The 17,500-nt window shown below is 17.3% G+C and overlaps 5 protein-coding genes across 5 annotated transcripts in view; 3 read left to right on the top strand and 2 right to left on the bottom strand.

Moving 5' to 3' along the window:
- The window catches only part of PF3D7_0814400 (phospholipase DDHD1, putative), a gene marked incomplete at both ends in the record, with an annotated part of 2,308 nt that extends 22 nt beyond the window's left edge, over nucleotides 1-2,286 (top strand). Inside the window, 3 exons of the mRNA XM_001349345.1 lie at nucleotides 1-355; nucleotides 545-704; nucleotides 784-2,286. The exon at nucleotides 1-355 is cut by the window's left edge and continues 22 nt beyond it. Of these exons, the coding sequence (XP_001349381.1) occupies nucleotides 1-355; nucleotides 545-704; nucleotides 784-2,286 (2,018 nt within the window). The remainder of the gene's footprint in view (nucleotides 356-544; nucleotides 705-783) is intronic.
- Nucleotides 2,287-3,357: 1,071 nt separating this feature from the next.
- PF3D7_0814300 (AAA family ATPase, putative) lies at nucleotides 3,358-6,960 on the top strand (the record flags this gene model as incomplete). Its single annotated transcript, XM_001349346.2, has 1 exon — nucleotides 3,358-6,960. One exon carries the CDS (start codon nucleotides 3,358-3,360, stop codon nucleotides 6,958-6,960), a length of 3,603 nt encoding a protein of 1,200 aa, XP_001349382.2.
- Nucleotides 6,961-9,414: 2,454 nt separating this feature from the next.
- PF3D7_0814200 (DNA/RNA-binding protein Alba 1) lies at nucleotides 9,415-10,161 on the bottom strand (the record flags this gene model as incomplete). Its single annotated transcript, XM_001349347.1, has 1 exon — nucleotides 9,415-10,161. One exon carries the CDS (start codon nucleotides 10,159-10,161, stop codon nucleotides 9,415-9,417), a length of 747 nt encoding a protein of 248 aa, XP_001349383.1.
- A 3,767-nt stretch (nucleotides 10,162-13,928) lies between these two features.
- Nucleotides 13,929-14,983, top strand: PF3D7_0814100 (conserved Plasmodium protein, unknown function; the record flags this gene model as incomplete). The annotated part of the gene is made up of 6 exons (XM_002808799.3): nucleotides 13,929-14,069; nucleotides 14,159-14,228; nucleotides 14,337-14,386; nucleotides 14,546-14,627; nucleotides 14,773-14,854; nucleotides 14,962-14,983. The coding sequence occupies 6 exons, from the start codon at nucleotides 13,929-13,931 to the stop codon at nucleotides 14,981-14,983; spliced, it is 447 nt and encodes a 148-aa protein (XP_002808845.1).
- A 708-nt stretch (nucleotides 14,984-15,691) lies between these two features.
- PF3D7_0814000 (60S ribosomal protein L13-2, putative) lies at nucleotides 15,692-16,544 on the bottom strand (the record flags this gene model as incomplete). The annotated part of the gene is made up of 2 exons (XM_001349349.1): nucleotides 15,692-16,099; nucleotides 16,305-16,544. The coding sequence occupies 2 exons, from the start codon at nucleotides 16,542-16,544 to the stop codon at nucleotides 15,692-15,694; spliced, it is 648 nt and encodes a 215-aa protein (XP_001349385.1).
- Nucleotides 16,545-17,500: the final 956 nt, after the last annotated feature.

Below are 17,500 nucleotides of genomic sequence, written 5' to 3'. Positions count from 1 at the left end.
TAGAAGACGATGATGACGAAAACAATGAGGACACAGAAAAAAAAGTACAGAGTAGTTTTTTTTTCTTTAAAAAACAGGAAAAGAATGTAAACAGAAAATTTGTAAAAAATACAAAAGATAATGATATAAATTTTTATGAAGACAAACCAATTCTGGATGATAAAATTAATAAAGTTGATTATATTATTTTGATTATTCATGGTATAGGATCAAATGAAGAATTAATAATAAACCAATGTGAAGATTTGAAAAATAGTTTTAAAATTGTAAAAAAAATGTGGTTTTTTGATTATCCTTTTAATATACATTTCCATATATTTAACTGGAAAAAGTATATCATCGATGCACAAATACAGTAATAAAAAAAAAATAAAAAATAAAAAATATATATATATATATATATATATATATATATGTGTGTATATATTTATTTATTTTTATTTTTTCATTGATTTCCATGTTGTAGTTACTACATACTTTTTGTATTCTACATTTTTACAAAAATAAATTTCATCATATTTTATTTTATTTTATTTTTATGTAGTGTTTTTAACAGGATAAATATTAATACTATGGCTGAAACTCGAAAAATAATAAACTTGTCCGCCGGAGATATTATATGTTTTTTACATCCAAGATATGGTGATTACATAATGTTAAATTTATACAATGATATAAATAAAACATTGGAATCTTTAAAGAATGTAAACTTAAAAAATTAATAGAATGTGTGTTGCTTACTTTTAATATATAATATTTCTTTTTTTTTTTTTTTTTGTGTAGGATTCTAGCGGGAGATTTAAATATTCCAAAGTATGTTTACTAGGTTATTCATTAGGTAGTGCAATGGCATATGAAATATTACATAACGTGAAAGTTCGAATAAGTGAAAGTAATTTAAAATATAATTTGAAAAGTAAGATACATTATTTATTTATGTTGGGTAGTCCTTTAAGTGCTTTATTATCTTTATATAAACCAGAATATATAAATGATGGATTAAAATTAAATAATGGTTTAAAGTTTTATAATATTTTTCATGGATTTGATCCTGTGGCTTTTCGAATTGAACCATTGATTTATCCAGGAATTAAAAATATTCCTGAACCTGTTCTTATAAATTATTGGAGAAATAATGGAGCAAGGTATTGGTTTGAGTGGGATAAAAATATGCAGAATGCTAAACTAGCCATTGTTCAAAATTTGAATGATTTTACATCTGCAATAACTAACGGTTTTTATAAATTTCTTGGGAAAAATGAGAATAATGATGAAGATCAAAGTACTCTAAATAAAAATATTTGTTACAATAAATGTGAAAGTAAGGATATAAATATATTCTTATTAAAGGTGAAAGAAAATCAACGAAAAATTGCTTTACAAAAAAAAAAAATTCATAGGTATAATAAAAAAAATAATATTACATATAAGGAGAATGTTGCAGAAAAAAAAAATGCACATTACAACAGTATTCATAATATAAATGATAATAATATTTGTGATAATATTTGTGATAATATTTGTGAGAATATTTGTGATAATATTTGTGATAATATTCGTGATAATATTCGTGATAATATGCGTGATAATATTCGTGATAATATTTGTGATCATCATCTTAATGATATTTCTTACAATGATGAAGATAGTCAAGATACCTATTTTGGTCATGAAAAATACAAAAGAAAATATGATCATAATGATGAACAAAAAAAGGAAGGAACTTATTATTCCAAAGAAGAAAATTCTAGCTATATTGATAGTACTAAAAGTATTTGTGCATCACAAGATTCAAATAGTGAATATTCTTTTTTTGATCATGAGCTTAGTGATAATTCGAATAATTTATATGAAGAAAATAGAAGAAATTATGATGACCATAATAAGAAAAGAGAATCTATATGTAATTCTAATAATATAAACGATGCCTTAAATATTAGATATGATTATCAATTACAAGAATTCATTATGGAACATTATATATATCCTTTAGCTGTTGCTAAATCACATTTTAATTATTTTATAATTAAAGATATCTCCTTTTTTATATTAAAAGAATTAATACATCATAAAAATATATCACTAAGCTATGAAGAATATCTAACAAAAATTGAAAAAGAATATAATAGCAAAGCATTAAACGAAAAAGATAATATAAAAAAAGAAAAATATTTTAAAGTTGCAATAAAGGCTACAAAAACGTTAGAAGAATTTAAAAAGTATGAAAAAAATATTCAAGCTATGTCTGACCCATTTAATATGAAAAATTTTAAAAATTTAATATAGTTATAAAATCAAATAAAATAAAATCAAAAAAAAATAAAGGAAAAAGAAATGAAAAGAAATGAAAATTAAGGAATAAAGAAGTATAAAGAAATAATAATAAAAGCCACATTTTTTAAATATGAAATTGTTTTATTTTTATAAGATTTTATTCTTTACTAAAATGTATAAGCGCTTTTCTTTTTTTAAATATTTTTAATTTGTATACAATTTTGATGTTTATTATTTGTTTATTATATCACCATTATTTGATTATTATTATTATATTGTTATTATTTGATTATTATATTATTATTATTATTATTTCATTATTATATTTACAATCATTTGATCATTTCACCATTTCCTTTATGTTTATAATTTTTTAATTTTTAATTTATATTTTTTTTTTTTTTTTTCTCTTTTTGTTGAAGACGTAAAAATTAAAAAAATTAAAAATAAATATATAAATAAAATTGATTTTATATAAATTTAATGTAACGTTCCAAGGAAATATAGAACTATGAAATATAATATAATATATATATATATATATATATATATATATATATTAATGTTTACCTTTTAGTTTTATTTTATATACTTGTGTTGGTATGTTTTTACTATATGAAGATTATGTCCCAGAAAAAAAAAAAAAAAAAAAAAAAAAAAAAAAAAATTTAATGCATATTATATATATTATACATATAATACTTTTATAACATTATTTTTAAATAATTTATTTTAATGCGTAAATAAAATATATTGAAAAAAAACAATATGAATATAGAGAAAATCAAAGTGAATTTTGAATATTTCTATTTTTTATAATTTATCAATTATTTGTTGTTTTTATTGAAAATGATGTTAATTGTTTGATTAATTAATAGGGGGGATATATATCTTTAATTTTAAATAGTATATAGCTGTTTTGTAATATTATTATATATATATATATATAAATTTATTTTATTTTATTTTTTCTTATGAAGTTATTTATATATAAATAATATATATATTATATATATATTATATATATTGATGTATAAAAAAAGGATATTTTTTATATATGTATATAAAAGTATAATATGAAAAATGTTTGTGGATTCCTTGAAGAAACGAATATACCATATAATAGTAAAAAAGAATTTTATAAGAAAAGATGAAAATAAAGAAAATAATTTAAAAAATGTTTTAAGTAACTGTTCAGTAATCGAAAGTTTGTTGAGAAAAGAATTTCAGGAATATAGACGTTCTCCAAAGAATAAATTATATGGGCTAATTATGAATATAATAAAAAAGAGTTTATTTGTGAACTATGATAAATTTATGATTAAATATATTAATAAAAAGAAAAAAAAGAAGATGAAGCTTAATAATAATTGTCAAGTTAATAATAATAATAATAATAATAATAATAATTTTATATATGATACTAATCATATTATAAGTAATGATATTACAACTTGTGATATTATTGAAGGAGACAATTGTCGTTCGACCATATTAAATGATAATAATGAAATTATTAATTATACCAATAAAAATGAATATAATCAAAATAATATTGAAGATGAAAAAATGAATGAGCAAAACATTCATGGTCATGACCCGAATGATGTATTATTAAATGAGAAAGACCTAAATGTTGGTAATGAATTTATTAAAAACAATATGTTGAAAAACAAGAAGAAATTAAAAATTATAGAAGGAAAATTAAAAGATGAAAAAAATGTACAAAGTCATTTAACAAATAATCAAATTAATGAAAATATGAATCATATGAAACAGGAACATAATAAAAGTTCATTCAATAATTCAAATAAAATAATTAATTCGATAATATCGAATAAAACCTTAAATGATTTTAAAGGCATAAAAAATATTAAAAAAGATATACTTTATAGTATTATATATCCATATAAATTTCGATTATCTAATTTGAATTGTATTATAAATATTTTTGGTACCAGTGGTACAGGTAAAACTACACTTTCATATGCTATCGCAGGTGAATGTGGATGTCCTTTTTTTTATATAAAATTACCTGAATATATAAAATATATATCAAATGATAACAAAAATAATAAATTAAGAATTCTTTTTGAACATATAAAAAATGAATATGATAAAGCAATATTATGTATTGATGATATAGATATCATATTTTCATCTAAAGATGATTCCACAGATTTATATTTATTTACATATTTATTAAATATTTTTCATAATTCAAATATTATTGTACTCTTATTAAGTATTAATAAACCAAATGATAGTATATTATACTCCAAAATTCAAAAGTTTATTACTATACCAATACCTACATATGATGATCGTATTGAAATACTTGAACAAGCGTCCTGTGAATATTTTCTCTCATTTGATATTCCATATACCGCTTCAATTACATATGGTTTCAATAGAGGGCAGATATTTGATATAATGAATGAATCTTTAAATTTGTATATATATAATGAGTTACTAAGAAAGGATCTGAAGATTAATCATATGATAAAAAATGAAGTAGACCATGTAACACAAACTTGTGAGAATATAAATAAAATTAATTGTAATGAAAATATCATGGTGCATCAAAAAAGTCACCACATAAGTAATAAGATAAATAATGACAATAATGATAATAATGATAATAATAATGATAATAATAATAATAATAATAATAATAATAATAATAATAATAATGCATCTGTTTGGGGATACACCAAATCAGATAACGATTTTTTTAAAAATGTAACAAATTATGAAGAAATAAAACAAAATGATCAATTAACATCACACGAACAAAATATATTAATTACTTCTATTAAAACAAATGATGAGAATCAAATCGCGTCGACCGAAATTCCACAGGAGTTATCGAATGATTCACCCTGTTTAAATAACCAGAACAATCATAATTTGAAAGAAATAAATCATAAAAGAAAATATAATATGTTGTTATGCTCATTAAACGAAGAGAAGGTTATTGAAGGAAAAGCAGAAAAAAAAATTCAAAAAACTATAGAAATTAACAATGATATAATATTTGAAGGTGTAAATAATATAAAGAAAAAGATGACAAATGAAAATATATGTGAAGTTCCAAATATTAATTTGGATAATATTGGATCTTTAAAAAAAATAAAGAAAATATTAGAAAGCAAATTTATATTACCTGTAAAATATAGTAATATATATAAACATTTAGGTATAAATAAAAGTATGGGAATATTATTATATGGTCCTCCTGGATGTGGAAAAACAATGCTTGCTAAAGCTATTAGTAATGAAATGAAAGCAAACTTTATAGCTATAAAAGGTCCAGAAATATTAAATAAATATGTTGGTGAAAGTGAGAAAAAAGTACGTGAAATCTTTTCATATGCATCTGTATATAAACCATGTTTAATATTTTTTGATGAAATTGATAGTATATGTATTAATCGATCAAATAATAAATCTGTATCGGCATCTGATAGAGTAGTAAATCAATTATTATCAGAAATGGATGGCTTATCACAAAGAGAAGGTGTGTATATTATAGCAACAACAAATAGACCTGATATTATTGATAAAGCATTACTAAGAAGTGGAAGATTTGATCAACTTATTTATATTTCATTACCTAAATATCAAGGAAGAGTTGATATTTTAAAAAAGCTTTCCAAAAATATGCCCATAGATAAAAATGTTCGTTTTGAAGAAATATCAAAGTTGACCAGAGGATATAGTGGTGCTGATTTATATGGAGTATTAAGAGAAAGTGCTTTTATAGCTTTACAAGAATGTCGCGATAAAATAGATATTCAAAATAAGAGCAATCCAAAAAATAATAATATATATAATAATACGGATCAACAAATGAATAAGGATACAAATGTAATAAATATTATGAATCAGCACTTGAGTATTCAAGAAAATAATTCTATAAAACAACATTCCACTATTTTTTCCACCAGTAATATAAATAACAATAATGTGGATCATATATATAGTATACATAATTTTGACCATATTAAATCTAATTCATATAGAACAAATAAGACAGTATCTCAAGATATGAATAATTCAATTGATGATAATACAAAACCATATATCCTAGATGACTCTGTTGATAACAACAGAGTATTGTCCAAAGGGCAAAATAATATAAATCAAATGGATCAAATAAATCTTGATGAAATTGTAAAAATAAGTGAAAATTTTACAAACGAATATAAAAGTAATAATGTAAATACTTATAAACTTTCAAATAATAATATTATGGATATTCAAAGGTTGGATATCAACATAAATCACAATAATTCAAACAATTTAAATTATAATAAAATGAATGACGAAATTTCTAGTAGTAATAACAAAAATAAAGATATATCATTTAATGACCATCAAAATATGTTTAGTACAAATAATTTTGGTAAGAACAAAAATATGATAAAATTAGAATATAATAATAATATGGAAGAAGAACAAAGGGACTATAATAACTCCTCACAAAATTGTATCTTGTCAACAAATAATAATCATTTAAATGAAAAAGATAGAAATAATTTAATTTATGAATATATTCAAAAAAATAAGAATATATTAACTATAACCCAAAAACATATAATTCAAGCAATTAAAATTATACCAAGAAGTGTAACAAAAGAACAAATTAAATATTATAAGGAAATATGTAAAAAGTTTAAATGACAAAAAAAAAAAAAAAAGAAGAAATAATAAAATATTTAAAATGATATATATATATATATATATATATATATATTTTTATTAATATATGATTTTTTTTTTTTTTTTTTTGTTTAAGTTTTATTATATTATTCCTATATATTTTTAATTTTTTATATATTTAAAAATTATTATTTAATATATAAAATTTTTTTTTTTTTTATGTAGAAAAATTGACTTTTTATATTTGAACAAATTGTATTATATATATATATATATATATATATATAATAATTTCCTTCAAAATTTACCTTATATATAAATAATTTTATTAAGACTACGATTTGTCTGTTTGAGCAAATTTTATTCTTTTGAAAAAATAGCATAAATGATATATTGATATAAAGTGAACCAAAATATAAATACCTTATTTTATATATACATATTTTGGTTATAAATGTAGACATTTGTTTTCCTCATATAAATAATTAAATAAATAACATAATATTAAGTTAATTAGATATGACTTTTTTTTTTTTTTTTTTTTTTTTTTTTTTTTTTTTTTTTATTTCATTAAGTATAAATGAAAATTCGCATTATATCAATTAAATCAATTTTATTAATATAATAAGATTTATAACATCCAATTTTATTTATTAATTTATTTTTTCTTTATTTACAAAAATTTTAATTAAAACGAATTCTTATTTAAATATAAATAATATATAAAAGTTTTTCTTTCTTGAGTCTTTTCGTGAATGATATATATAAATAAAAAAAAAATTTACACATATATATATATATATATATATATATATATATATATATATATAATATAAATATTTAAATAATAAAAAAAAAAAAAAAAAAAATTATTTTCTATTATTAAAATTAAAAATATGCTTTTTCTTTTTTTCTATAAAAATGTTATATTAAGTACTTTTAAATGAACATATATATATATAATATGTAAAATCGCTCTTCCTTAAAATATAAAATTCCTATATATATAATAATATTTAAAACAAAATATTTAAAAATTTTTTACATCGTACAGATATATATAATAAAATATGAATCTTGAACGTTTCTCTCTTGTATATAAATAATTATGTAAATAAAATATTTGGTGGCTTATTTAATATAATGAATACATACATATGGTATAAATATCTATATATATATATATATATATATATAATACATATACGTATGTATAATAAAAATAATATTTATGTATAACAAAACCCATAACACAATATTCTTATTAGTTTTATTTCATTTTATTTTACTTCATTTTTTATTATTTTATTTTTTCTTTTGGTAGAAATTTATTATCTATTTTAATAGATATACATATCACACATATATATATATATATATATATATATATTATATATTTTTTTAATTTTCTTTAATATATTTCATGCGCATTAAAAGAATAAATATTTTTCAAAAAAAAAATATACATATTCTTTTTTATATACACTACTATTTTTGTTATTATAAAAAGCTTTATATATGTATAATCTTATGAAAAATAATAATATATTAAAGAAAATATGTATAAAAAAATATTCTATATATATATGTGAAATTCAAGTTATGTATAAAAATATTATATATATATATATATATATAATATATATATTTTATTATATTATATTATAATATTAAATTTATCAACATTTAAATGTTTTTCCTTTCTTTCTTTTTTTTTTTTTTTATTATACTTAAATTTGCATAAATTTAAATTCTCTTAATTTTTTATTATTATTATTATTATTATTGGCAAATTAAAAAAAAAAAATATAAAAAATGATAGAAGTGCATAAAATAATATATATAGTACTAAAATGTCTATTACATTCAATATAAGTAATTTTCTTCATATATATATAATGTATATAATATTTTAATTTTTTTTTTTTTTTTTTTTTTTTTCGTAAATAATAAATTTCGCTTACTATTAAATATTCTCGATTAAATAAATTAAAAAATATTAATTGGCATGAATATGTTTATATAAATATTTATATATGTATGTATATAGATACAACACATATATATATATATATATATATATATACATACAAATACATTTCATTATTAAAATATATATATATATTTTTTTTTTTTTTTTTTGTGGCTATGTTGATATTTTTATTATATATATATATATATATATATATATATATATAATGTAAAGATCTTATAAAAAGTATCATATATATTATTTAAATATTCAATAAGATAAATATTTAAAAATAATACATACACATATATATATATATATATATATATATATATAAATATATATACAATTCCAATTGTTTTATTCTGTTATATTTTTTTTTTTTTTTTTATTTATATTTATTTATTATATTTTTTTTTAGTTATATAATATTATATTATATTTTATTTTGTGTATATAAATATGTGTGTTTATATATTTTTTTTTATTATTTATATATTAATTTATGATAAAGCTCTTCCACCTCTGAATCCACCTCTGCCACCTCTAAATCCACTTCTGCTACCTCCTCTGTTTCCACCTCTGTAGCCACCATCTCTTCCACCTCTAAATCCTCCTCTGAATCCACCTCTGAATCCACCACCCATACCACCACCTGATCTGTATCCACCTCTTCCGAAATTTCCACCATATCCGCTACCTCTTCCACCTCTGAAGCTACTTCTTGGTTCATATACTCTGTCACCAAAACCTCTATATCCTCCTCTTCTTAAAAATCCACCTCTTCCTCCTCTAAATCCTCTATAAAATCGTGGTCTAAATCCACCTCTTCTGAATGGCCTAGAATTGACAATTTCTTCTGGGGTCATTTCTTTTACATATTTCTCATCCAAAGGTGGTTGATAACCTGCATCTTTCATATCTAATTGTTCTCTAGATAATAATATTTCAATAAATGAAACGGTTTTTTCTTGTACTACATGTTCGCTATTATCTTGTCCACTTACATATTGATCAGTGATAACTGTACTTCCACATCTGGTTATTTGATGTAATCCTTTAAATCTTCTTTTTATTATTTCTGCTAATGTTACAGCTTTTCCAATAGCATTACCTGTTGCTTTAATTTTTATACTTTTTTTGTCTTCATCTCCTAGTATTTTTGCACCATAGTTAACATAGTTGGTCATCCTTCCGGTTGAGGTTATTCTCATTTCATCTTCGTCTATTGGTTCTCTATCTTTCTTCATTTTTGCTTACACTTTCTTTTCTTTTTTTTTTTTTTTTAATTTGAAAAGTTAGTAAATTTTTTTTTTATATAATATGTATATTATATGTTAGCTTAATTGATATATTTGATATTTCCTGTATATTTATAAATATATATATATATATATATATATATAATATAATTGTTTAATTTGTATATCGAAATATTCAATTTTCTTCTTCTTATGACTCTTTTTTATATTTATTGTCAAACAATTTTATTTTTTTTTATTATGTACAATATCAGTATTGTTTTGATATATGAATATATATATAGATATATAGATTAATATATTATTTGTATTAATATCTCAATCGAAACTGTAAAGAAAAAAAAAAAAAAAAAAAAAAAAAAAATTAATATATATATATATATATATATATATGCATAAAAATTTAATGATGATATTTTCATATAAACACATAGAATATATTAAAAATATTATGCAATAAAAATTTTGTACATTAATAATATATAAAATTACTTTTATTTTTAAGTTTTTATTATATTCAATTCCTTATTATAATTTTTTTAATGCTGTATATTTTCAATCTTAATATTCATACTCCTAAAGAAAAAAAAAAAAAATAATATAAATATATATATATATATATATAATGTATCTAATATTTCATATTAACACATAGCAGCGCCTTTATATACTTTAAAATAACATTTTTAATATATACATATATATATATATATATATTATAATATAGAGAATACAAAATGTGAACTTTAAAACACATACATATATCTCATGGATATGTACATATATAATATAAAACTTCACAAAGCTTTTATTTTTTCAAAAAAAAAAAAAAAATTATATTTTAATATATGAACACGGCTTTATACACCTTGCTCTTAACAAATGTTGTGAGAGTTGTAAAATATATAAAATAAATACATAATAAATATACCTTATAAGTACATATATATATATATATATATATATATATATATATTTATATATTTATAATATATTTATTTATAGATTATGTTTATGGTATATTATTAAATTATACATAAACATTTTTATATAATATACCTTTTTCATATATAAAAAAATTTCTAATTATCTTACAAATAATAATATATACATATATATATATATATATATATATATATATAATATAATGAAGATGTATTTATATTGTATTCAACAAGTATTTAAAAAATATATAATCATATAAAATATATAATTAGTTTTTTAAGGTTAATTCGTTTATATACAAATATATATATATATATATATTTTTTTTTTATTATAAGGAATGCATAAATATATATATATATATATATATATATATACAAAAACTATATTCTTACATATAAATTTATATATTTATAAAAATTATACATTTTTTCATTTTTTAATTAATGTTTGTTTTTATAAAAAATACCTTTTCTTGATTTTAAAGTGTTTACTTTTCTTCAAAGACCATGGTTCGCTTAGTTTTTCTTTTTAAACCTCGTTTTTTTGTTTTTTTTGTTTTTTTATAAAAGTATCTTCTGTTTTTTTATTTTTTTTATATTTAAAATATATTTTTTTTTTTTTTTTTTTTTTGTATATTTTATTTATTATATGGGATATCTTATTTTTATTTTTTTTTATTTTTATTTAATTTTTTTTTTTTTTAAATTAATCATATTATATATATATATATATATATATATACATTATACATATATATAATAATAATTATTATATAATACATACATACATAAATACATATTATTGTATATATATTATATATATATAATATATATACAATTTACAATCACCTATTATTTTTTTTTTTTTTTTTTTTTCTTAAATTATATAAGCTTTATTATAAATAAATTACATTATATATATTTAATATAATATATAAATTTATATATAAATATAATTATGTTACTTTATATATAATATATATGTATAATAATATATAAAAATAGTAAGTGTTTAAAGGTATACTTTAAAAATATATGTATATATATATATATATATAAAAAATATATAAATGCATTTAATAAGTAATATCATCTATATAAATATAAATAATATAATATATATATAATATATCATTTTATAATATTAGTAGAGCAGTATTTTTTTTTTTTTTATTCCAATATTTGAAAAAGTAGTGGCGCTCTAGTTAAAATAGATAAAAGTGCATTCATACAATGTTATATATATAATATTATATATATAATATATATATATTTTTTTATATTGTAATATTATTATTTATTTATTTATATATTATTATTAATTATTATTTTTTATATATAAATCAACATTTATATTATTTATTTATTTATATATGAAAAAAAAAAAAAAAAAATAGTATGAAATTTATATCATGTACATACAAGAGAAAAAAAAAAATAAATAAGAACTATATATAATATAATATAAAAGCATGCGTTACCTTTTTTTTTTTATTTTTATTTTGTAATATTTCTATATAATATATGTAATTCATATTATATTTATATTTATAATTATTTTATAAATAAATATGAAATATTATTTTGAAGCTATTCGATATTATATTATAATATATATGATATAAATTATATAATATATATATATATTTTTTAAACCATTTGATATTATATATATATATTATATATAAATATACATATTATAATATATATATTGTATATTATTATAAAAAATAGATATGAAATTATGTGGGTAAAATTATTATTATAAGAAGAACTATGCATTTAACTTTATTAAAGTTATATATATTTGTTTTATATACATAAAAAGTGTAATAACTCAAAAAAAAGTAATCATTTTATTAATATATGCTTGAGTACATTTCTTGTATTTTTTCATACGGTGTTATTGAATATGCATTATATGAAAAATGTATTAAATAATTTTATTTATTTATTATTCTATTTTTACAATTAAATTAAAAACCTATCCAATAAATATATAATGTTATATATGGGACACATATTTTAAATATAACTTTTGAGGATTTGGGGAATATTTTTTTAAAACTATAAAACTATTAATGTGTAAAAGAAAAAAAATAAAAATATATATTTCACACTTGAGACGGGTTACAATATATAAATTCGATTATTATTATATATAGAACATTAAAAAAAAAAAAAAAAAAAAAAAAAAACATCAAAATAGAAAAAAGAGAACATACCATAATACATTTATATATATATATATATATATAGAATTATTAATAATATTATGTTTATTTCCTCATAATAATTTTTTGTTTATAAGAGATTATATATTTACATTTCCTTGAGGAATTACATCCTTTTAAAAATTTATATTTATGAAAATTATTTAGTTCTTTTCAGTCGTACTTTTCTTAAATTGGTATCACATGTTAAATATAAAAAAAAAAAAAAAAAAAAAAAAAAAATTAAAAAATATAAAAGTATATAATGAATAAAAGTAACATATATATTAACCTTTTAATGTATTACTCATTTTTATATTATAATAATTTTTTTTTAATATAAAAAAGCTTTAATATAGCACAAATTAAAAATTTATAATTTTATTTGCTTTCTATTTTGTAAAAGGAAGTTTATATTTTCTTCTTATTTTTTAAACCGGATAATATAAAAATATAATTATAAAAAAAAATAAAATATTAAAATATACAAATAAAAAGAAGAAAAAAAAAAATTTTAAAACCTCCCAATATAATATTGCTTCAATATTATATATATATATATATTTTTATTTTGATTTCCTTTGCTTAAAAAAAAATGGTTAAAAAAGATAACATATGGGTATTATGTAAATTATATTTAGACGAAAAAAATACACAGCTAAATAAATTACAAGAAGATGACATATTCAAAATAATACAAAACTCAAATACACCCTTGTTTGTTTTAATTAAAGAAGTAATTTCCATAGTTAATATATAAACGATAAATGAACATATATATATATATATGTATATGTATATTTTTATGCCTTCAATTTTTTATAGGAATTTGATAAGAATGCTCTTATATTTTATGGAAAAATATTTAAAACAATACTTTTTAATCCTTTCAGTAGTAATAAAACACAAAAAAAAATGAAACATATATACATATATATATATATATATGTAAAATGTGTAAAATTCATATTTAACATGACGTTATATTCTTTTATTTTTACAGTCATTTTTGCAAATCTAGAATTGCGAATTTTTATAATAAAAACTAGTAACGTAAGTAAATAATATTTTGTTTAAAAAAAAAAAAAAAACAAAATGAAATTGAGAGAATATAAATAAATAAATATATATATATATATATATATATATATATATATATATATATATAATATTTTAATTACTCTTATTTTTTCCTTTTTTATTCATTCGTAGAAATTCAAAAAGGAAATTGAAATTTTAACAAAATTTGTAACCGTCTGTGATTACTTAAAAGTTGAAATATTATACATAGGTGGTACGTACATTACTCAAATTGTAAATAAAATATACACAGTCATTTATAACCTATTATTTGATTATACATAAAAATGTCTATATTATATATATATATATATATATATATATTACTTATAATATACTCATTATATCTTTATTTTTAGTAACCCTAAACAAATGTAAAAGATTTCTGACGGATTTATTTATAAAATTAAAAATTGAAGAAAATATCCCATGCATAATGAAGTAAAAAATTATATATATATATATATATATTTATGTTATAATTTTAGAATATATAGAATTCATTATTAAAAAAAAAAATTTTTTTTTTTTTTTTTTGACTTTATTAGGGAATTCGAAAACTGTTCTTAATTGAGAAATGAGCATTTTGCTGTTTTATTTTTAAGACAATATAACAATTTTCTTTTCTTTTCCTTTATTTTTTTTTTTTATTATTAATTTATATATTTTTATATTTTATGATCTTAATATAAATTCATCCGTCTATATTTGATAATTTTTTCATGTTGATTTTTTTGATATAACTGTTTCCTTTTTTCTTTTCAGTTTATTTAATAGACCCCCAATACCCTTTCGAGAAAGGAAAAGAAAACGACAGTATTAATTTTTTGTTTTTTTACCTTTTTTATGAACATAAAAATGTATTTGTAAACATAGACATAATATATATATATATATATATATATATATATATATATATATATATATGTATTATATATATACTAGATATATTTTTTTTTATTTTGTTAAAATTCTTTATGTAAATAAAAAAATTTTTATTCTTAAATTGTTTGGTAACATATATAAATGCTTAGTTTAAAAAATTAAAAAAAAAAAAAAAAAAAAAAAAATACATATATTTATATTCATATATAAATATATGTAATAGTTAATTGTAAATATAAGGTCATATATATATATATATATATCTATATTTTTTTTTTTTTTTTTCTTTGTATTTATATTTTTATTATAGTAATTTTATAATTATATAAATATCATTGAATACTTTTTAATTATAAAAAATGTTCCTTTTTATTTATTTGTTTCTTATAATTCTTAATTATCTTTAGATTTAAATTTAATATCTTTCTTTTGTTGTCTTCTATTCTTTCTTCTTTCAGCCAATTTAGCTCTACGTAATGTTTTGTAGGCCAAGAATTCTTTATCAATTTTAGATACTTCAATAGTTTCATAGAATGGTTTAGTGTTCTTTTCTTTCTTGAATATACTGAGTAATGGTTTCTTATTTCTGAATTCTTTGATGGTATTCTTATCAGCATCAGCTGGGATACCTCCAATACCTTTCTTTGCTTTGTTTTTCTTAAGTGGGATCATAACTAAACTGTTCTTATACTTTAATAATCTTTCGACATTTTTTGTCAAGGATTCTTCAGATCTGTTTTTTCTTCTTTTGTCATAGCATATACCTATAGTTTGTGCAGCTCTAGGAGTTAATCCGGCTCCCTATAAATTAATGAAATATGAAAAAAAAAAAAAAAAAAAAAAGGAAATAAAGTTTATGTTATAATATAGAAATAAATACATACATATTATCATACATAAAAATAAATAAATAAATATATATATATATATATGTGCATATTTGTTACTGTATGTACCAAAATTTATTAATATATATATATTTTTTTTTTTTTATTCTGATACGTACCTTTAACTCTTCAAAGGTAAATCCTTTTCCTAGCCTAGTTCTAAAATTATATCTTTGAGTTGGACAGTGTACAATTGGGTGTAATTTTTCAATAGGAGTACCTCCATTAGCTTTTCTTCTTTTTTCTCTCAACAATCTTCTTTTTTTTTTTTTTATATTTTTACTAAAGTTAACTCTTACATGCCTTTGCCACCATTTATGAAGATGTACATTTGGTAAAACGTTATTATGGGCAACCATTGTGTATAACTATATTTTAAGTATAATAAATCTGTAATAATAAATAGGTATAATAAAGGTCAAGTGATTTTATATAAATATATGTTCACATATAAATATAAATATATATATATATATATATATATAATTCTCTTTTCCTTATTTCTTTTTAACTTTAAGAAAGAATTATATAATTATAATATTAACATATAAATGTAACTCATAAATATATGTGCATAAATATTCATATTTTTTATATATATTTTTATTTTCTCTCTCATTCAATGTACATCAAATATATAATATATTATATATTTTTTTCATATTATTAATTATAATTAATATTATATGTTTTTTCAAATATATATAAATATAAATATATATATAAATATATATATATATATATATATATATATATATATATATATATATTACGATAAATATTTATATTCATATTTGTTATTATTTAATTTTTCTTTTTTCTTAAAAATTTTTGTTTACCTTTCTATTTTTTTTTTTTTTTTATTCTCTATAATAATTTTAAGATATTATAATCTGATATTATAGGATTTTACATAAAATAAGAAAATAATAATAATAAAAAAAAAAAAAAAAAAATCCCTTTATATAAAATTCTAATTTAAAATAATCAAAATGGAAAATAAAAATTTAGAAAAAATAAAGAAAAAAAAAAAAAAAAAAATTATATAAACATAAATTACATACATATGGTATATATAATAATATATATTATATAATATAATATTTATATGAATATATTTTATTTTTTATATGCGTATTTATTATTATATGTTATTGTTGTAATAGAAAATATTAAAATTATATATTATATATTTAATATTATATATATATATATAATTCATATCATATTAGATCATATAAATATATATATATAATAATATTATAATACGATTTAATATATGTATTTATATATATATATAAATATATTATATAAT

Source organism: Plasmodium falciparum (assembly GCF_000002765.6).
Source record: "Plasmodium falciparum 3D7 genome assembly, chromosome: 8".
NCBI classification, from domain to species: domain Eukaryota; phylum Apicomplexa; class Aconoidasida; order Haemosporida; family Plasmodiidae; genus Plasmodium; species Plasmodium falciparum.
Note: the sequence above shows the minus strand (reverse complement) of the source record. Positions and strands in the feature narration are given on the sequence as shown.